The sequence below is a fragment of the Martes martes genome (assembly GCF_963455335.1).
Source record: "Martes martes genome assembly, chromosome: 8".
NCBI classification, from domain to species: Eukaryota; Metazoa; Chordata; class Mammalia; order Carnivora; family Mustelidae; genus Martes; species Martes martes.
The window spans coordinates 14,606,421-14,627,649 of record NC_137895.1 but is presented as its reverse complement, the minus strand read 5'-3'; the positions used below and the strand labels follow the sequence as shown (position 1 = coordinate 14,627,649).

Sequence of the window (21,229 nt, the reverse complement as noted above, 5' to 3'; positions counted from 1 at the left end):
TATCTCAGAGAGAAATAAATGTATCTTGTCTAGGTCACTATTATTTCATATTTCTTAAGGCAGCTGAAGCTACATTCTAACTAATAAGACCTCCAAATATAGCCATTTTCCAATTTCTGTTATTTCTACTTCTGTAACATCATCTCTGCCCCACCCATCATCTCCACTCTTACCATCATCCACTAATTCCTTTCTTCTCTCAGTTACCAAAAAAGCCTCCAAACTAAGCTGGTCCCCAATCCAGTGCTTTTCAAGGCAATTTCACCCTCTAGGGAGTATGTGGCAAAGTTTGAGGACATCCTTGCTTTTTACAACTGGGGGAGAGGTTTCTAGTAGCATTTGGTAGATTTAGATGCTGCTAAATATCCTACAAGGCCTAGGATAGTCCTCTACAACTAAGACTCATGAAGCCCCACCTGTCATCAGTGCCAAGGTTGAGGAACCCTGATCGAATATATCCGCTACACTCAACAGGGGATAGATTCAAAGTTCAGATCTGACCTATGTCCCTTGTGGTGTATACCTGTCAGACTCATGGCTTCCTACAGTCTTTTGAATGACCTTTCTACATCTGGGGACATTTGCCTTTCCAAGGAAGGAGTTCAGACCCCACAATCTCAGGCTCCTTTGCTGCCAGGACTCAGGCATGGAACTCCCGTCTCTCTCAATCAGATGCCTTCCTGTGAGCCTTTGATTTAGAAGTGAGCAAGGTGAAGAAAAAGGCTCTTTCAGAAGCTCAGCATCTTGTTGGTGTGGGAGGCTGCCAAGCAGTGCGGCCTTTGAAGGTGGTAGCCATTCCGCAGTGGTTCCTGTCAGGGTGACAGCAGTTTCCTCAAGGGCGGGGTGGGGTGGCAGCAGCAATCCCGGTCAGTCCGGATAGTGTCCTCATCAGGCCAGTTCTTCCGCGTGGTTCTGAGTTTCATTCCTTGAATTAGCCTGGAACCACTTCTTTAGTCCTTCCCAGAATTCCCAGTATCCTTTTTAACATGCTCCAATCCTTAGTCAGCCAGAGTTAGCCTCTATTGCTCAGCACTAAGTAAGCTGATAGTGAATCCCCTGCTTAAAACTCTCCCTTACCTTCCCATGCATTCTAGAATATTGTCTCAAATCCTTCGCCTAGCTCAAGTCTCTTCTTTATCTCAGATGTACCCACTCTGTCCTTCCTTCTGGCCACACTGAGCCACTCTGGTCCTGCCACCCTTCCTCAATCCCAGATTTTTTGCCACTAAAGAATCCTACTGGCACAACCACCCTCCTCTATGTACACCAGTCCCCAGGATTGCTCTTACCTCTGCCATGAACAAAAAAATTCACTATGCTCTACTACAAGAGCTGATTCACTCAACTGTGAACTCACTCATTCTTTGAGTCCCCAGCACCTGCAATAATATCTAGCACAAAGCTGGTGTTTAATACATGTTTATTTACCCAAGGAAGATCAGGAAGTGGACAAGTACTGCCACCTACTGGGAGGAAACTCCATTGGACTCTTTCATAATGATTTGGACAGTGGCTCTCAGGCAAGGATGAAATTTGACGATTTCTTCTCTCTCATCTAAGTTATGGTCATTATCATCATTGTCAGACTCTCCATGGTAGCCAGCCTCCAGGGTGGCTCCCAACGCTCCCTATCTACTGGTATTCATACCTTTGGGTTGATCCTCCCACACTGAAGGGTTGTCTGGAATGACAGTAGTGATGGTATGTGACTTCTGAGGCTTGATCACAAAAGACACTGTGGCTTCTGCTTTGGTCTCTTTGGGACCACGTGTTGGAGAGAAGCCAGATGCCAAGTCATGGGGACACTCAATTCACCCTGTAGGGAGGTCCATGCTGTGAGAAACAGGCCTCCCGCCAACACTCAGGTGTGAGCTATCCAGCAACAGGTTGTCCGGCCTGCTGCAGCCTTGGCCTACATCTTGACTGGAATCTCAGGAGAGACCAAGACAGAACCACCCAGCAACGCCATGCCCAAATCCCTGACGCACGGAACCTGCGGGACACTTCACCTTTGTTGCTTCAAGCTGCTAAACTTTGGGGTGATTTCTATGTAACAGATTACTACTATACTCTGCGACAGAGATCAGGGACTACAAACGGTTTCATATTTTGCTATAACAAGAGGAAACTAGCGGAGCCTGAGTTCAACTAAGGCTTCGCAGAGCAGATGCCTGCGGCTCGAGCTGAGCGCCGCGGAGGAAATGAGTAAAGAACCAGGCACTGGGTCTTGCGGAGTGGCGAGTCCCGTATTCTGTAGCCTCTCTCTCGGCGTTAACTTCCTCCGAGCACGCCTGGAAGGAGTCGACACAGCAGCCGCAGAAGAACCCCCACAGCCCGCGGCCAGCGGTAGTCTCGGCACCTGCGCACTGTGCGCCTCTAACTCCCAGGCGGAGCCGTTGCGCGCCGAGTCATCGATCACAAGACGTCAAGCGGCCTGGCTGGGCAGCTGCCCGCCCGAGGGGTGGGCTCTAGGGGGCGCCCTCAAGAGAGGGGCGGGGCACTCATGTTCCAGAAACCAGCCGGCAGGGGCCGTGGTAGGTCCTTGTCGCCGCTCGGTAGTCCTCAGTAACCCCCGCGGCTCCCGTAGTCGCCGCTCGGGGCCCGTCGCCGCGCGGTCCTCACCGTCGCCGCCTCCGGGTCCGGGCCCCCGGGCCCTCCCGCTGCCACCATGAAGCTGCGGGTGCGGCTACAGAAGCGGACCTGGCCGCTCGAGATGCCGGACGCGGAGCCGACGCTGGGCCAGCTGCGCGCGCACCTGAGCCAGGCCCTGCTGCCCTCTTGGGGCTTCAGGTAGGCGACCGCGGCGACAGCGCGCCGCGGGCCCGGGAGCAGTGCGCGGGAGCGCGCGCCCGCCGCGGGCGGTCACGTGAGGTCGGGCCCCCGCGGGGCGTCGCGGGTGGGGCGTGCCTGGCACTGCGACGCGCGCAGGTCGGGCGCGGCGCGGGCGCTGGGGCTGCAGCTCGCGGGTTCCCGGGTCGCGGAGGACATGGCCCTGCGTCCGGGGGACCCCCTTCCCTTGCAGGGTGAGCCATCGCTTCCGTTTCCGCCTGGGAGGAAACCGGGGACGGGGCGGGGCGCAGGGGTTCGGCTGGGGGCAGACCTTTCCAGGCTCTGTGGGATTCAGGTTCACCATCACCAGCTAGCGCAGTGTCCCAGGGAAAAAGTCAGGAAAGTTCTAGAAGTTAGAAACCGGCCCTCCATCCGAGGCCACCTGTGAGCGGGCCGCTGCTGGGGCCACCGTAATGTTGAGGCTGCCCTGAGTGTGCGGGGTCTCGGCCCGCGGGGAGCACTTTGACTTCCCCGCCGCAGAGTTTTACACAGTATGGGATGTCGGCGTGGGTCAGAGACTTTTATTTCCCTGGCGAGCTGTTGCTTTTTTGCTAAAACTAAGATAAACGTTGGCCACGGGATGACCCTGGAGGGCTTACAGTTTGGGGGCAGTGACATTGACAAACGACGGACCAGATTCCGCTATTAATTTATGGGACTGCAAATGAGATTGCTTTGATCCCACAGAGAGTATTTTCTGGGGACAGTAATCTGGGGGTAGGGGGACAGGCATAGGACGGACCTCTTCACATACTGAGGTAGCGAATTTGGAATTTGAGTGTACTAAGAGAACAGAAAAAGGCGGTCTCTGGGGTTTTTTGGGTGAATTCGTCAAAAGAAGATCTTTCTGTTAATTAAATGGACCGTTTTTTTGAGACTTTTATATACTTTGACTTTATTTTTAGGGAATAGAGTAAAATGAGGTCATATTATGAACTTCTCAACTTTCATTTTTCAGGTAAAGGCACGATATTAAAAGTAAGCCTGTTTGTCTCCAAATTAAAAATGAGATATTGACATAACTGTTAAGCGCTGTATTAAGTGACATGCCTCTTGTTATTTTTGATGTTAAACCCAAGCGTTTTGTATGCTGATACAAATCCTCAAAAGCAACTTTTTTAAAAAAGTTTTTTCATATATATATGTATATACATCTTATTGATACTATTTTTTAAATTAGGGGCAGTCTTGAAAGGACTTTACAAGAGCCTAGGTTAGTTTCTTCTTTGAGTTTGTTTTTATAGTTGAGGCTGGTTCTGGAAGGAATGTAAGCTTCAGCTTCTGAAAGTAAATTCATTCTTCTGAAAGTACCTGCACTTTATAAAAATGGGCCGTTTTAAAATTTAAAATGTTATTTTTAAAGTGTCTTCGCTGAGCAAGTGCATCTGGGATTGACATAAAATATTTTTAAAAGGCCTGGTATTTCTAAAATGGCATTTTCTTCTTTTTTTTTTAATTTAAAGAATTTATTTATGTATTTGACAGACAGAGATCACAAGTCGGGGTGGGGGGGAGGAATGCAGGCTCCCTGCTGAGCAGAGAGCCCATTGCTGTTGGGGGAGAGGTCGATTCCAGGACCCTGAAATCATGACCTGAGCTGAAGTCAGAGGCTTAACCCATTGAGCCACCCAGGTGCCCCTAAAATGGCATTTTCTGATGAATTAAAAATTTTTTTTTAGTTTCAGAAAACCAGTTTTAACGCCTCCGCGGAAAAGCTGTATGTTACTTTATTTTTAAAACGTTATTTATTTATTTATTTAAAGATTGTATTTATTTATTTCACAGAGAGAGACAGCAAGAGAGGGAATACAAGCAAGGGAAGTGAGAGTGGGGGAAGCAGGCTTCCCACCAAGCAGGGAGCCCGATGCAGGACTCCATCCTAGGACCCTGGGATCATGACCTGAGCTGAAGGCAGATGCCTAATGACTGAGCCACCCAGGCGCCCTGTATGTTACTTTAGAAGTAGTTCTTCCCTTTTTCTAAATGGGGACAGTAGGCCAACACTTTTATTCATCATATAATCCTTTAGCTTTTCTACAGATAGATGGTTGAATGAATATTTTGTTAGGTACTGTTAAAAAAACAAACCTTTTGCTATGACAGATGATCCATAAACACATAGTGCATTTGAGGCATTTTTCTCTATCTGTTGGGTTGGTGTGGTTTTGGGCATCTGGCAGATTTTCAACGTTTTCCAAAGGGTTTGAAAACCCTTGATAACAGAAGCATAGCAACTTATTTCTTAATAAGCAAAACTTTGGCAGTTTCTCCAACAAAGACACTGTAATTGGTAAGAAAAAATGTCTTAACATGTGAAAGAAAACAAATGAATTACTTTGAGCATTTTCGAAAATGCAGCATTGCAAGAATACTGTTTATTCATGATTTTCAGTAGACTTCATCCTTGGTTGACCTTTCAAAAAGTTAATGTTTAAGTCAGCATTGCTGAGTGTAAACGCCTTATAAAATGTGCACTGGTATGTTAGTTACTCTTCACCACTATGTGATGAAATGATGGTTATTCTCTCAGATCAGAGAAGCTGTGATACGGAAGGGAGAGTTTGTTGCTTCGGGCTGATTTGAGCTCTTAGCTTGTTTAGCAGTAGGTTTTTGGATTTGTGCTATTTTCATTATAAAAGACATTATACATGGGGTACCTGGGTGGCTCAGTGGGTTGAGCCTCTGCTTTCAGCTCAGGTCATGATCTCAGGGTCCTGGGATCGAGCTCCGCATCAGGCTCTCTGCTCAGCCGGGAGCCTGCTTCCCTTCCTCTCTCTCTGCCTGCCTCTCTGCCTACTTGTGATCTCTGTCTGTCAAATAAATAAATAAAATCTTAAAAAAAAAAGACCTCATACGTAACTGGTCATCAGTAAGAAAGGTGACCATGTATTTAACAGTGGGAGGGGTGAATTTATACTCGGTCCTCTACATACTCATCTTCTTGTGATTGTGAATATTCATCTAGGACATGGGTCTAGTATTTTGGAACAGACATGAGCTGACTGTTCTGTTGAGACAATGACTAGGGAGCCCTGATTTCACTTTCATCACCTTCCCAACTAATGTTTGTTGGTTGCATTTATTCCACAAATACTTTTGTTCGCCAAGTGCTGGAAATAAATAGTTTTGAAATAGACAAGATGACTGACTTTATGAAACTTAAATTGTAGTGGGGGTGGAGAAGAGATGATAAATATGGAATTTTCAAATAGTGATGTAGTAATAAAAATAAAACATGACGGTGGAATAGAGTGATGGAGACTAGGCAGAAGGCATCTCGGAAGAGGTGGCATGTGAATCGAGACCCAGATAATGAGAGTCAGTCCTGTGAAGATCTGGAAGAGCAAGTGCAGAGGCCCAGAGGCTGCAGTGAGGTTGGTCTGTTTTGAGGAAGGGATAGAAAGCTTGCATTGATGGAGAACAGCAATTGAGGGGATGGGGTAGATGAAGTAGGAGAAGTGGGTAGGGTTCAAATGGTGGGCATCGGAGGCCATGTTAGAGATTCTCTTCCGAGTTCAAATAGAAGCCATTGGAGGAACTGACAGAATGGGAGAAGATATTTGCAAACGACATATCAGATAAAGGGCTAGTATCCAAAATCTATAAAGAGCTTATCAAACTCAATACCCAAAGAACAAATAATCCAATCAAGAAATGGGCAGAGGACATGAACAGACATTTCTGCAAAGAAGACATCCAGATGACCAACAGACACATGAAAAAATGCTCCACATCACTCGGCATCAGGGAAATACAAATCAAAACCACAATGAGATACCACCTCACACCAGTCAGAATGGCTAAAATTAACAAGTCAGGAAATGACAGATGCTGGCGAGGATGCGGAGAGAGGGGAACCTTCCTACACTGCTGGTGGGAATGCAAGCTGGTGTAACCACTCTGGAAAACAGTGTGGAGGTTCCTCAAAAAACTGAAAATAGAGCTACCCTATGACCCAGCGATTGCACTACTGGGTATATATCCTAAAGATACAAACATGGTGCTCCGAAGGGGCACGTGCACCTGAATGTTTATAGCAGCAATGTCCACAATAGCCAAACTGTGGAAAGAGCCTAGATGTCCATCAACAGATGAATGGATAAAGAAGATGTGGTATATATACACAATGGAATACTATGCAGCCATCAAAAGACATGAAATCTTGCCATTTGCGACGACGTGGATGGAACTAGAGGGTATCATGCTTAGCGAAATAAGTTAATCGGAGAAAGACAACTATCATATGATCTCTTTGATATGAGGAAGTGGAGATGCAATGCCGGGGGGTTGGGGGGGAGGTAGGAAAAGAAAAAATGAAAAGATGGGATTGGGAGGGAGACAAACCATAAAAGACTCAATCTCAAAAAACAGACTGAGGGTTGCTGGGAGGAGGGGGGATGGGAGAGGGTGGTGGGGAAATGGACATTGGGGAGGGTATGGGCTATGATGAGTGCTGTGAAATGTGTAAACCTGGCGATTCACAGACCTGTACCCCTGGGGATAAAAATACATTATATGTTTATTAAAATAAAAAAAAAAAGAAGCCATTGGAGGATTTTCAGCAGAGCAATGATGTGACGTAGTTTGTATTTTAAAAAGAGTATATTTCATCGACTGAATCTTAAGTTACTATCAATCTTAAGATGCATACTGTTTTATGTAACACTGGAGGAAAAATTGCTGGCAATTATCCTTGGATGTGTCATCAGTTTTAAGAAGCATCCCTGTTTCAGAGATACCAGAATTATAAAAGATGTGAAGTGTGTACCTTAGAATGGGTGGGAACATGGGTTAATGATAGAGAATTATTATATCCTGCTCCCTGGCTGGAACTATAGCCATTAGAAATTTATAACCTAGGCATTTGGTGATAAGAACAAGTAATTTGGATAGTTTTTTACCACACTTTGGCTTCCTTTTTCACTACTTCATTCTTCCAAGATCATACCGTGTACCTTGTATATGTTCTAAGTGTCTTACTGAGGGTAATGGTAGCAGGTCATGGTAGGTAGCTCTTACTATCCTTATCCATCTTTCTTGGCAGTTCCGATACCCGGTTTGCAATCACATTGAACAACAAGGATGCCCTCACTGGAGATGAAGAGACCTTGGCTTCATATGGGATTGTTTCTGGGGACTTGATATGTTTGATTCTTGAAGATGCCATTCCAGCACCTAACTTACCTTCATCCACAGATTCAGAGCATTCCTCACTGCAGAATAATGACCAACCCTCTTTGGCCGCCAGTTCCGGTCAGTCCAGTGCACAGGATGAACCGCCCAGTGCTTCAGTCCAAGGACAGGCAGCCCAGACTGGTGTCTGGAGTGATGACAGTACGGTAGGTATTAATACCAAGATGAGAAGTGGGGTGGTTGAGAAAGCACACTGAACACCACAGTTGACTTCTGTGTCCGTCAGGGTAGTTATGATTGGTAGACTGCAGATTATATTCTTGTAGAAAATCTTAAACTGCTGAATGCCTGGTCCAGTACTTGACTGGGATTCTAAGAACCCAGATTTTATATATTTGTTTTGTTCAGACATTGACACCTCCAGACAAATTGTCCCTTGGCTCCTGTTGTTGCCTCTAGGCTTGTGGTTCCGAGCGGAGCTTCTCTAGTCTGCTCCACTCACTAAGGCTGTATACAGAGTCCACTTACTTCCAAAGTACTTGCAGGACGCTTACACCTGGATTCCGAGTGTTGCTATCTCACACTCTGTGCTGATGTGAATTTGCAAATAGGAATGTTCTCTTCTTCCCAAACCAGCTGCCCTTTCTGTTGGTGGCATCACTGTTTTCCGGAGCTTGAAACCCTGCAATGATCTTTTGACTCCTTTGACAAGCCCTGTCCGTTCTTCTTTCCCTTCTAGGCTTCCAGTGTCTGTCCTGCAGTCTGCTTTCTGGGTTCCTCTTTTTCCTGCACGTTTTTGATGATGTTATTCCCTTGCTCTCTAGTAACTCTGTGTCATTAATAACACCTGTGCTTATAATTTTTGAGCTGAAAAAGACCCAGCTATCTCTAGTTTAACTCTTGTCATGTTACAGAGAAGGAAAATATTGTCTCTCTTCCTATACCTAGTTTTTAAGGCTTTGCAGGGCTGGTTTCTGTTCTTCCCGCCAGTAAGCTATCATCTCCAGTCAGACCAGACTCCTTATCAAGTCTCCTGTACCAGCTGGCACATTCACACATTCCCGTGTGCGCATGCACACACACTGTACCTGCTGCTTCGTGCCTTTGCTTTTGCTGTTTCCCAAGCCTGGAATGCACCACCTTCCCTCCCTCTCCTGTCTGTGCCCGTCTTCCAAGGCCCCACCAGCCACAGTCCAACGATCGTCTTTAATTTCTTAGTATTGATTATCTTTACTGCCTTGTAAGCACTTCATTATTTATTATCCTGTCTTTTGATTTCTTGTATGGCACAAATGATCACATATATCACTTAATTTTTTAATACTACATATATGCCATCATGTTTCACAGTTTTTTGTGTGTATACATGTTACTTCAGCTTAGTTTTTTTTTTCCCCCAGGCCTTAAACATTTGTAAGTATGCATTGTGCCTGTCATGTATAGACAGATATTAAGAAATGCTTTTTAAATGATTGGTAAAGTACGAAAACCATCTATGTCGAGGTTTTTTTGTTTGTTAGTTTTTGAGAGAGTGCACTTGAGCAGAGGGATGGGGGCAAGGGCAGAGGGAGAGAGAATCTTAAGCAGGCGCCACACCTAGTGAGGAGGCTGACTCGGGGCTCAATCTCACGACCCTGAGATCATGGCCTGAGCCGAGATCAAGAATCAGATGCTTACCAGACTCAGGCGCCCCAGAGATTTTTTAATAATAGTATTGAAAGAAATCAAGCAATTTAAAAAAGGCTTTGTAAAGCTCAAAGTATTTTTATGATTTTTTAGAAATTATTATTTATCTCTCTGTTTATGTTTCATGGAAGTTATCTAGGGAGTAATTAATAGACTATTTAGCCACATATTTAAATTATGTTTTTGAATCTTCTTGGTTGATAAACTCAGAGATTCTGGTAGAAGGGTCCATTCCTTTTACTTGTGTACTTGTAAAGATGCCCAGCAAGAACGTTTCATAGCGTATATGACAGTTACTTTACTAGTTTCCTTTTGGAAAATTTTGACAAATTAATATTGCTTCAGGTTAGTCATTTCGGTTCTAAAAGCATGTTGTTTCGTATCCTAAGACTTGTACAGGGTGACGGTAGAGTCTTAGGTGGAAGGTGAGCTTGAAATCTCCTGTACATATGCTGTAAGTGCTTGCAGCAGCGTGAGCTAACTCTGTAGAAGTCTCAGTAAGGGAAATGGCTGGGTACAGCTGGAAGCAATGGGAAGATTTTGCTCTTGTAATTAAGTGTGAATTAATTTTCTTATTTCGTATATTTGGGAATTCTAGTACCTGTTGAATCTTTGATGGAAAATGGGGATAACCTGGTATCAGACCCTAATGTTAGCCCTAAACTGAATTTTAATTACTTGTTCCTATCATTTGTAAATGACATGACAAATGATCTGTCTAGAGAGGTGGTGCTGAACATTTTTTCCCATTTCTGCAATGCATGAAGAATATGATAAGTATTCACAATCATATCAGAATGACGCAGAATGTCAGTGGTTCTCATGGAGTGGGAGGAAGGTTGCATAAGCTCACGGGGGTTTCTGATATCTTCCTCCATGGCATTATCACTTTAGGGTAACTTTTAATATTTTTTTCACATGTATTGTCTTACTTACTGTTAGTAAGTAGTAAATAGCTAAAAGTTGGGTAGATTAGTAAGAAGTGAAGAGCTTACTTCATACTTTAGGTGTTAAATGGTTTTAATAAGTAGTTCTATTCAGAAATATGTTGGAGCCTCCTTTTTAGGTAGTGCCAATTGTCGTTGGCCTCTAGGTTTTAACAAATGAATTTGGATCTTTCCCAGAAGTTAGTAAGGGCTAGGTCCTCAGGGATTTTGGAAGAACAGCCTCTTACTCCCTTATATATTTCTACCCTTTCATCCGTCCTACATAATTTTTAATTTCCTCTGTCCCTTCTTTAATGGAAATATGAACTTAAAGAGAAGAACCATGTGTTTTGCATCAAGAGTTGAGCACATGTGTAGGAAACAAACCTGATCAAAATTAATATAGGTCACATAGTCTTCCTGAAGCAGCACATTGTGTCTGAAAGCCTGACCTGCGCGTCTGGAGATTTTGGTTCAGTTCAGGTTTTTATTAGCTGGTAACCTTAATTATATTATTTAATCTGAATCACAATTAAAACATGTATAAAAGGGCAACATCATCTGACTTGCCTATTTTATAGAATTTTTGTACGGTGCAAATGAGGAGACCCTGAAAACAAAGCAATCATTAGGAGATTGTAAGATACTGTCCTTAACACTGGCTCAGCAAGCATTTGTCGAGCACCTACTAAGTGCCAGGGACGGTGCTGGGATTACAAAAGTAGCTGACGCGGAGTCTGTTCCTCTCTAAGCTTGCAGTCCCGGTGGGATGTAGATGTGTAATCAGGAAGGTGCAGTGCAGTGCCATTGGGTGCAGTAGTCAAGGCCTTTGCCGGGCAGGGTGGTAGTCGCTGCTGCCTGTTCGGCACAGGTAGGGGAGCGCTGGTATGGGGAGGAAGGGCCTGGCAGGAAGTGGGCTTGACAGAGTCCGGGACCCGATGAAGTGATGAAGGGCCTTGTATGCTAAGGAGGTTTAGCAGTTTGGACTTCATTTTCTAGGCCTGCGTTTCTCAGCATGTTGTCTACGAAGCACTTCTTACCTGCGATTGTGAGTAGGTGTTACAGGGCATTGGGGAAGGAGGGTGGTGTTTCTTGGCTAAGTGTTATACATGTTATTACTGGAATTGTCAGCGCTCTGTAATGCCACAGTGGGTTGTGTGAATGTGAAGGGTGAGGGTGGGTGGCTGTAGCTTCCAGTAGCATTTTCCAAACTTCATTGATCGCGGAACTCTTATTTCCTGAGGACATCTAGCGTTACGTTCCAAGGCACAATATAGGGAAATGCTGCTGTCTGCATTGGAGAGTGCGGGAAGTTTTAAGCTTAGACATGGGACACAGTTGGATTGTTAATCATCAAAAACTCTGGCAGCAGTGGGTGAAATGTCTTAGTAGAGAGTGGAGTCACGGATACTTGGGGCGGCCACTGTCAGGGAGCCAGGCGGTAAATGGGTCTGAAGTAGCATTGGGGAGCGGTAGGGGCAGACTTCGGGGTTAGGCAGGAGGTAGATTCAGTGGAACTTGGAAGACCGAGCACATGGAGTTGAGGACGGTGGAGCAAGAAGCCTGGGTTGATGTCCAGGTTTGGGCATACTGACCAGAACTCACGGAGGTGAGCGGTTCAGGCTGGGGGAGTAGATGGCCGCTCGTTTATGTAGGAGAGCTCGCTCAAAATGTGTCCCATTTCTGAAACCAAAGTGCTGTGGCTTTGAGCACAAATCTGAGTTCACTTTAGGGTACAAAGTAAACTGTAGAAATAAAAGCCTGCTTAATGAATTCATGCTTTTTGTGTTCTTTTTCAGTCGGGGCCTAGTCAGACTTTTGAAGCTGGGTCAGTTCAAGATGTTGTGGATATGGAAGAGGGCACAGGTGTGTTTCCCTCAGAGCCCATGCTCTGCAGCGAGTCGGTGGAAGGGCAGGTGCCACACTCGTTAGAGATCCTGTATCAGTCAGCGGGCTGCTCTAATGCCAACGATGCCTTGATAGTATCGGTGCATCTGCTCATGTTGGAGTCAGGTTATATACCTCAGGTAAGACGACAGGCAGAAATCAAACCTGTTAGGGCTTCAGTTTCCCGTTGGGAATGGGGCATATTGATAAATATCACTAGGGTATTGTGGTTTTTCTAGATTTCTGTATTAAAGACAAGATTATGTCTGGTGAAATGTAATAAACTATGGTCAAGAATGTGGGATGGGTATGTCTAGATGGTTGACTCACTGGGTTTTTATGTTAACGGCTCTGAATTGCCAGTAATCTAGTAAGATTCAGTTAGGAAGAGGGACATTGCTTCCTTCCTTCCTTCCTTCTCCATTTGATAAGTATGTGCCAGTGACAGGTGCAGTGCTTTGTCTCCACTGTCAGGTTGCTCCTGGTCCAGGAGTGGGGTAGAGAGACAGTTTACAGTCTATCCTACTGTATTGGTGACATCCTAGGAGAGATGTCTATGTATGTGGGATGCCAGAGAGTCACAGAGGAGAATAGTTAGAGCTTCTCCAGCCTTGGTGTGCCTAAGAATACTTGGGGATCTTATTAATGCAGATTTTGATTTATTTACTTTGTTTTTAAATTTTATTTATTTGAGAGAGACAGAGAGCATGAGCAGAGAGAGGGAGAAGCAGGCTCTCCGCTGAGCTGGGAGCCCGATGTGAGGCTCGATCCCAGGACCCGGGGATCATGACCTGAGCTGAAGGCATATGCTTAACCGACTGAGCCCCCCAAGCGCCCCTGCAGATTCAGAATTAATAAGTCTAGGGTGAAGCCTGAGACCCTGCATCCATGTTATGAGTGACAGAGATGGAGAGCATTTCAGTGACCATTGTGTCCCCGCAGCATGCCATGCCCGGGGCCAGGAGTTAGGATGTAAAGATTCTGGGATAAGTGCTTGTCTGCAAGGAGTCCGTAACTTGGGGAGAGAAACAAAAAGAAAATTATGATGTATTATGATAGAAGTGTGTAACGATAGAAATATGAACAGAATGTTGGGATAAAAGAGAAGGACAAACGATTTTTTTTTTAAAATAAAAGGCCTCACAAACAAAATGGTAATTGAGCTATGGGTCTTGAATGATGATACGGCTTTGCTGGGCAAAAAAGTGAGTCTTTGACGAGAGAAATCAATCCCTGTCTCTGATGTTATTATATCTACTTGAACAAATGTTTTGATGGAGGATAATATATTGTAACATTTTCTATCAAAATTTTATTAATGACGATAGTCATGATTTGGCAAATTTGATTAAGGGGTCTGTATGGAGTGCGTATTTCCAGACAAGTTAGGGACCTCTTGGATTTTTAGTCTTTTTGAGAGTAACGCTTTTCTTCCTCACTCGTTTCTCTTTGCTTTCACTCCCCAGGGGACCGAGGCTAAAGCCCTGGCCATGCCCGAGCACTGGAAGTCGGGCGGCGTGTATAAGCTGCGGTACACGCATCCGCTGTGCGAGGGCGGCTCCGCTGCTCTCACCGGTGTGCCTCTGGGAGCCCTGCTTGTCATAAACGGTAATTGGCTGGCCCGCTCACTGCTGTCACTTTACCAGAGTTGACCTGTTCCTCTCCAGATGTCTAGCTGCTTCGGCGATTGGCGCTCACGGTCTAGTCGAGTCTTTCCCAGCTCCGCTTAGTCCCCAGGCTGCTGATCACACGAGTCGGCAAGGTGCTGGACGACGTGGGTCGCCGTCCCGGCGGCAGGCTTCCGTGCCAGAAGGGCAGCCGTGCCCGTCGGCTGTCTTCACCTTGTGGTGTTCTTGCTCCAGGGGTGTTGTGATCATTGGAATGAGAGGATCTCTTACGTATGAGCTCTTTGTGCTGCGGGGTACTTTTTTATGTTTATTTTTTTGACCGAAGTCAGAAGTGAGTGATGGGAAGAGGTGAGATTGAGTGGGGGTCCCTTTTTATCCCGTTTGGTGTCTCTGAACAGTAATGCATAGACACATGGCTGAGCACTGCCTTTGTGTGTGTGTGTGTGTGTGTGTGTGTGTGTGTTTGCTCCCAGACCCGCGCCACAGGAAAGTCACTGAGTAGTTGCTTTCTCTGCTTCTCTTTCCTATTGGCAGTTCCCCAAGGATGGCAGTTCGTTCCATTTTTGTATTTCATTTGAACTCAGATGCCACCCACAAGTCCATACGTCTGCCAGTGGTCTATGGAATCGTCCCATAGTCACACGTTCCGGAGAGCCAGTGGAGTGACTAGAATCTTTCTTTTTTGCTCTCTTAATTGTTGAGATTTATCCCTTTAGTTAGAAAAGATAGTATGATGAGATTGGAATGATTGCGTTTTTGATTCTTCGGGACAAGCCTGCCTTTTGTATAGCAAAGACAGTTGCTTCAATGCGCCTTCACCCCGAGGTCTCAGCAGCTGCTGGTTCCGCTGAGGCTAGGGGGAGGCCTAGTGGGGCCCGAGTTGAGCACTCAGACCTCGAGCCACACCACGTTCGCCTGTTGCGTTTATCGAGGTCCCTTGTAGGACTTTGCTTGAAAAATGTTCTGCAAAAATTTATTTTGAAAACCACCATCCTACCTGGTCTTGATCTTTGAAATGAAAGATTTTTCTAGGTTCCCTGTGATGTGATTTCTGCTACTTTCCTTTAATCACTAGATTCTTTGAAATGCTCCTTTCAAGGCTCAGGTTTCAACAGCTTTAATGGCTTTGGTGGCATTCCACGTTTGTCAGGATGTGGCTGTCTGATGCAGGACTAGCCGTGTCTCCTCGGCGTTCCTCCCAGTGAGCCCAAGAGACGTCCAGCTGAGCATTCTTGCACACGCAGGGGCGACCCTTTCTGCCTCTCCCAGTGGCTCTGCTCCATCACGTCGTAACTTGCAAGGCTGAAGCTACCCGGTCGTGACTGTGAGGTGGTTTCTTACAAAAGCACTTTAACAACATGTATAAAAGCTTCTGTTCATTGGTTTCAGGCTACGTAGCATACAGAGAATGGCTGCTAGGTCTCGCGATGGTTTCTTAGTTTCTGTTGTCTTGTTCTTTTACCGTTCTCGGCACATCGGCTGCTCGCAGACTTGGCATGGCAACTGGCCATGCCAGGCTTGATTCTCTGAAAAGGAGCAGTGTGTCCTTAAGTCTTCCCTTCACCCAGGACCTCCTGCTCAGTGCACATGTGCATAAGCACAGCCTGGGCTCTTTCATGGAATGAGATAAAGTGCGCCTTTGTATACACGGTTAAAACTGAACCCTCTGGTGATGTCAAGAATAGTGGTTCTTTGCGTCTAGAAAGAGATGATGTTGTGAAAACTAACAGGATTCTTTTAATAAACAAGGGAAGACTCCTTGCCAACGGTTAAATAAAAAAATAAGTGGAATTTTTAGTGACTTTATTAGAAATAACGATTTTATTATGTTTAACGGTCTTCTGTTAACCTTGTTGCATATCTTTCAATTACTAATAAGCCTTCAATTACTAATAATCCTTCAATTACTAATCACTAATATGTAGTGGGTTTTTTTTTTAAAGATTTTATTTATTTATTTGACAGAGAGCGAGTGAGAGAACACAAGCAGGTAGAGCAGCAGAGGGAGAGGGAGAAGCAGGCTCCCCACTGAGCAAGGACCCTGATGCTGGGCCCGATCCCAGGACCCCGGGACCACGACCCGAGCCAAAGGCAGTCATTTAACCAACCGAGCCACACAGGCGCCCCACATAGTGGATTTTATATAAAGGGTGCATACTTCAGTTTTTAAGGGTGTTGTAGAATAATTTATTTGGTGTGGTGGCAGGTTTACACTTTGCTGTGAGGAAAGGAAATAAACATAGAGCAGTTTGTTTTCTGTACGTGTCCTTCATACGCTGGGGCAGGGAAATGCAAGCCTGCACTAAGACTTGAAGGCCGTTGGTGAACTGACGAGTTATTTGTCTCTTTTGCTTATTTACAGCCACACTAAAGATCAACAATGAGCTCAGAAGTGTGAAAAGGTTGCAGCTGCTGCCAGAATCATTTATTCGCGAAGCTGAACCAGGTAGGAAAAGCAAGATTGAACTTTGGGGATGAAGCTTTGAGAGGTTCACTTTAGAAAAACTGAAAGGTAATGTCTGAGAGATTGAAAATTCCTGAATGAGATTAAAGCGAATTTAAGACCTGTTGCAGAGTATCTGTTTCTTTCCTGCTTTTCTTAGGGTCTTGGAGTGCTGGATTTTATGTGTGCCGCCGTTATGGAGTGCCCCTAGTATGTAATTCATCCGTGCTATACCAATGCGTCCTGATTTCTGAGCTAATCTTTGGATTTTTCGAGCATCGTATTTAACCAGTATGGAGAGGACTTGTGTTTAGTGGAAACCATACAGTGCACCTTCCTTGTTGAAGATTGCTGGAGGAAAAACTATTCAGAATTGTTAGCTTCAACCAACCTAGAGTGGGTGGCCGTTGGATCAGATTGGAGCTTCACCAGGAGTTTACATTCTAGGCTTGGCTTTGCTTGTATTCTGTAAGATTATGAGTAGATACAGAGACAAATTTTCCCTTTTATTTTTTCAATTAAATCCAAAGTATGAGAAGCAGGTAGGCAGTTGAAGGAGAGGAGATGGCTGGAGAAGGGAGCGCACGTCTCTAAGTGCTGGCTTTGTGCTGAATGGGCGCCTCGACAGACAGTCATTCCATTTCTTCCTCGTAGGAAACTCGGGAGGGTTTTACAGTCCTCCTGTGGCTTGGAGTGGTGCCGTGGGGTGGTGGCATTGACAGCAGGGTCTTTGAGGGATGGCTCCCTAGATCTAGGTCTTTGCTTTGAAGGCCTAGAGACTTACTCTTGTTAGTTCCCTGGAGACTGTACCCCGGAGGTCCATGAACTTCCACAGACCAAAACTGATGAGGAAAAGGGGACGTCCAGATGCTTATTTATAATGGTCTCTGAACATTTATCGTCACGCCAGACCAGTGTTGTTATTGCTTTTTTCTCACATCTTAATTTTATTTTATCTTTTTCAGTGTTCAAAGATTCATTGTTTATGCACCACACCCAGTGCTCCATGCAATACGTGCCCTCCTCCATCCCCACCACCAGGCTCACCCAACCCCCTACCCCCGCCCCTCCCAAACCCTCAGTTTGTTTCTCAGAGTCCACAGTCTCTCATGGTTCGTCTCTGCCTCTGATTTCCCCCAATTCACTTTTCCTTTCCTTTTCCTAATGTCCTCCATGTTATTTCTTATGCTCCACAAGTAAGCGAAACCATATGATAATTGACTCTCTCTGCTTGACTGACTTCACTCAGCATAATCTCCTCCAGTCCTGTCCATGTTGATACAAAAGTTGGGTATTCATGCTTTCTGGTGGCTGAGTAATACTCCATAGTGTATATGGACCACATCTTCTTTATCCATTTGTCCGTTGAAGGGCATCTTGGCTCTTCCCACAGTTTGGTGACTGTGGCCATTGCTGCTAAGAACATTGGGGTACAGATGGCCCTTCTTTTCACTACATCAGTATCTTTGGGGTAAATACCCAGTAGTGCAATTGCAGGGTCATAGGGAAGCTCTATTTTTAATTTCCTAAGGAATCTCCGCACTGTTTTCCAAAGTGGCTGCACCAACTTGCATTCCCACCAACAGTGTAAGAGGGTTCCCCTTTCTCCACATCCTCTCCAACACTTGTTGTTTCTTGTCTTGTTAATTTTGGCCATTCTGACTGGCGTAAGGTGGTATCTCAATGTGCTTTTGATTTGAATCTCCCTGACGACTAATGATGATGGACATTTTTTCATGTTAGACCAGTGTTTTCTTAGCCCTCTCTGCATTATCAATCCCCTGAGGAGCCTTTGTACAAAATTCGTCCCCCACCCATTCTCTTCCCATGGATTTTTTTTTTTTTTCCCCATGGAATTTTAATACCATGGATACAAGTATTTTCATTGGTGTACTGTGACTCTTTGGAGATTCACAAAGCAATGGTATAGCTAGGGTTTTGTTTTGTTTGACAAGAGCCAGTTTTGGTCCCATGGCGGATGACACTGCCCCTGATGCGGGTGGATGAACTAGACTGGTAAATCTGTAAAGACGGTCTTACCACTGGGACCAGAAAAACTTGAAATTCCTTGGCCACAACACTTTAGTCCTCTTGACACTAGGGAGAACCTGCTATGGGGAGCAGAAATACTCTCTACACCATAGTAGTAGAGGTTATCATGTCCATTTTACAGATAGGAGACAGGTCTAGAGAAGGTTAAATTACTTTAAGATCGCAGAACTAATAAATGGTGGAATTTAGGATTGGAATAGATTTGACTCCTGAGCCTATTTGTTTTTGAGAGATTTTACTTATTTGAGAGAAAGAGAAAGAGAGAGAGCACAAGAGGGGAGGGTCAGAGGGAAAAGCAGACTCCCCTCTGAGCAGGGAGCCCGACATGGGACTCGATCCCAGGACCCTGGGATCATGACCTGAGCTGAAGGCAGATGTTTAACTGACTGAGCCCCCCAGGCGCCCTTCCTAAGCATATTTTTAAAAGACAACTTCTATAGGAATATAGCTTAGATTCATATTGCTTATCTGGTTTCTGTTAAAGAGGAAGTAGGGGCGCCTGGGTGGCTCAGTTGTTAGGGGTCTGCCTTTGGCTCAGGCCATGATCGCAGGGTCCTGGGATCCAGCCCTGCATGGGGGTCCCTGGTCGGTGGGAAGCCTGCTTCTCCCTCTCCCGCTCCCCCTGCTTGTGTTCCCTCTCTAGCTGTCTCTCTCTGCCAAATAAATAAATAAAATCTTAAAAAAAAAATAGAAGAGGAAGTAAAAGGGGAGGAAGAAAATTAATACTGTTCTATTATGGTAAGTTTATGGACTGTATTAGCTAAATATTTTTAATATAGTACTTTGATGTTGGGTAGGGTTATATAACACTGCCCATTTGACAAAGTCATTTTGATTACTTTTTATTGTGACTTATAGTACAGGACCTAATATATACTTATGAATAAGTTCCTGATTACTTTTATAATAGATAAGTGAAGGAAAAAACTTGTTTAAAAAAGTCAGTTTTCACACTTCAAAAAAGGCCGTGAACCAAACTGATTTTTTAAATATCTTGACATTTGAGTTCAAGTCGATGGTAGTTCATGCAACGAAGATATCAAACAAATTACGAAGAGTGTTCTGTTTCTTATAGATAGCAAAGTGTGCCTAGTTCCAGGATGGGGGGAGCACGCATGTACTGATGATCTGTAATACGCCTGGCCCCGTGCACAGACCTTTACATTTTAACCACTCTTAGGTGCACTGGTGGTGTCACCTTTAAGTAGGTGAGCAAACAGGCGTGGATCAGGGGAGTCGGAGCCCGATAGAGCTACACCGGAACTGCGGTGGGAATGTGGGTGGCATTTGGCCGGGCTTCCCATGCTGCAGTGTATGTACAGGTGAATCATCCGGGGATTTTAGGAAAATGCAGGCTCCAGTAAGAAAATGTGGGTCTGTGGTAGGGCCCGAGATTCAGTTGTGCTCCTGAACGGTTTCCAGGTGATGGCCATCCTGGTGGTCCGGGACACACACTGCAGAGTGGCAGTGGAGTGACCTAAATGCATTGGAGCCAGACTTAGGTGTGGCTAAGACTTACTGTGAGGCCTTGGGTGTCTCAGTATCTCTCCTGTTTTTAAAATGGGGGTCAGGGTATTTGTCTTCTACTTCGGGGGAACTACTGATGTGAAAGCGCTTGAAGAATGCTTGACACAGTTCCCGACACCTGGTCCTCACGAGACGGGTACCGCTCTCCTTCTGCTGGGACCTGAAGAGCGGTCCCCCGCTGGACTCTCCCAGTGCCTGGACAGTGGGGCAGGTGCTCAGGAAATCATGTTGCATCTACAATTCTCATCCCACAGTTTGTCCTACTATAATTGTAGCCTGTAAGCTTGTACATTGCCTGTAGCTCTGTTCGAAATGGTGAGATTTCTAGCTTTACATGTAAGAGTTAGTTTCCAGGGAGCCAAACGATATATTTCTTCATTTGCTAGAGACTGTGGTTCATGTCTCTCCAGGCAGGAATTATTTGTGAAAATTTACCACTTTGATTTGGCAGAAGTAGAGGATACCATTTCAGGTTTTGTCATTTCGGGTTATGCCACTTGATTTTGTGTTTTGATTTTTCATCAAAAAATATATTTTAGGGGCAAGTGTAGCCAAGATATACAAAGATCTTCAGAAGCTCTCTCGTCTCTTCAAAGACCAGCTGGTGTATCCTCTTCTGGCTTTTACCCGACAAGGTGAGAGATGATAAATGATCCCAGGTCAGACGGCTAGAAAGAACAGTAGTTTACATGCTAAGCTTGTGACTCTGTTATAAGACTTTGCGTCTTTTCTCCTATTAGTGAAGTTCTGATCTTCTACAACTAAGCATTAATGTTAATTCCTTAACGTTATATACTTCCTTTTTGTATTTCCTCAGCTTTTGTGCATCTCTATTGTAGCCTGTCTTCTATTGTATCATAATTGTTGACATGAGTTCTTTCCACCTGAAGTTTTAAATATCTTGAAAGTAGGGAATAGGCCCTGTCCACTTTTGTGTTCTCGTGGCCTAACACGGGGTCTGGTCCATAATAGGTGTTCAATAAATAATAATGGATAGTCTGTAAATTGGGTCTTAAGTTTTTTAAAAATGATTTATTGGGGTTCTATGCTAGGTACCTGTGGATATTTCACATGCATTCTTTTTTTTTTTTTTTCAGATTTTAATTACTTATTTGACA

The 21,229-nt window shown here is 44.9% G+C and overlaps 1 protein-coding gene across 2 annotated transcripts in view; it reads left to right on the top strand.

Moving 5' to 3' along the window:
• Positions 1-1,410: 1,410 nt before the first annotated feature.
• FBXO7 (F-box protein 7) overlaps positions 1,411-21,229 on the top strand; it is a 25,227-nt gene continuing 5,408 nt past the window's right edge. Inside the window, exons 1-6 of one of the 2 annotated variants that reach the window (XM_080811687.1) lie at positions 1,411-2,790; positions 7,874-8,168; positions 12,374-12,601; positions 13,928-14,069; positions 16,452-16,535; positions 20,651-20,746. In XM_080811687.1, the coding sequence (XP_080667813.1) occupies positions 2,669-2,790; positions 7,874-8,168; positions 12,374-12,601; positions 13,928-14,069; positions 16,452-16,535; positions 20,651-20,746 (967 nt within the window). In that variant the 5' untranslated portion in view covers positions 1,411-2,668. Of the gene's footprint in view, positions 2,791-2,895; positions 3,024-7,873; positions 8,169-12,373; positions 12,602-13,927; positions 14,070-16,451; positions 16,536-20,650; positions 20,747-21,229 lie in introns of those variants that run through there. The other variant, XM_080811688.1, reaches the window with a different exon arrangement.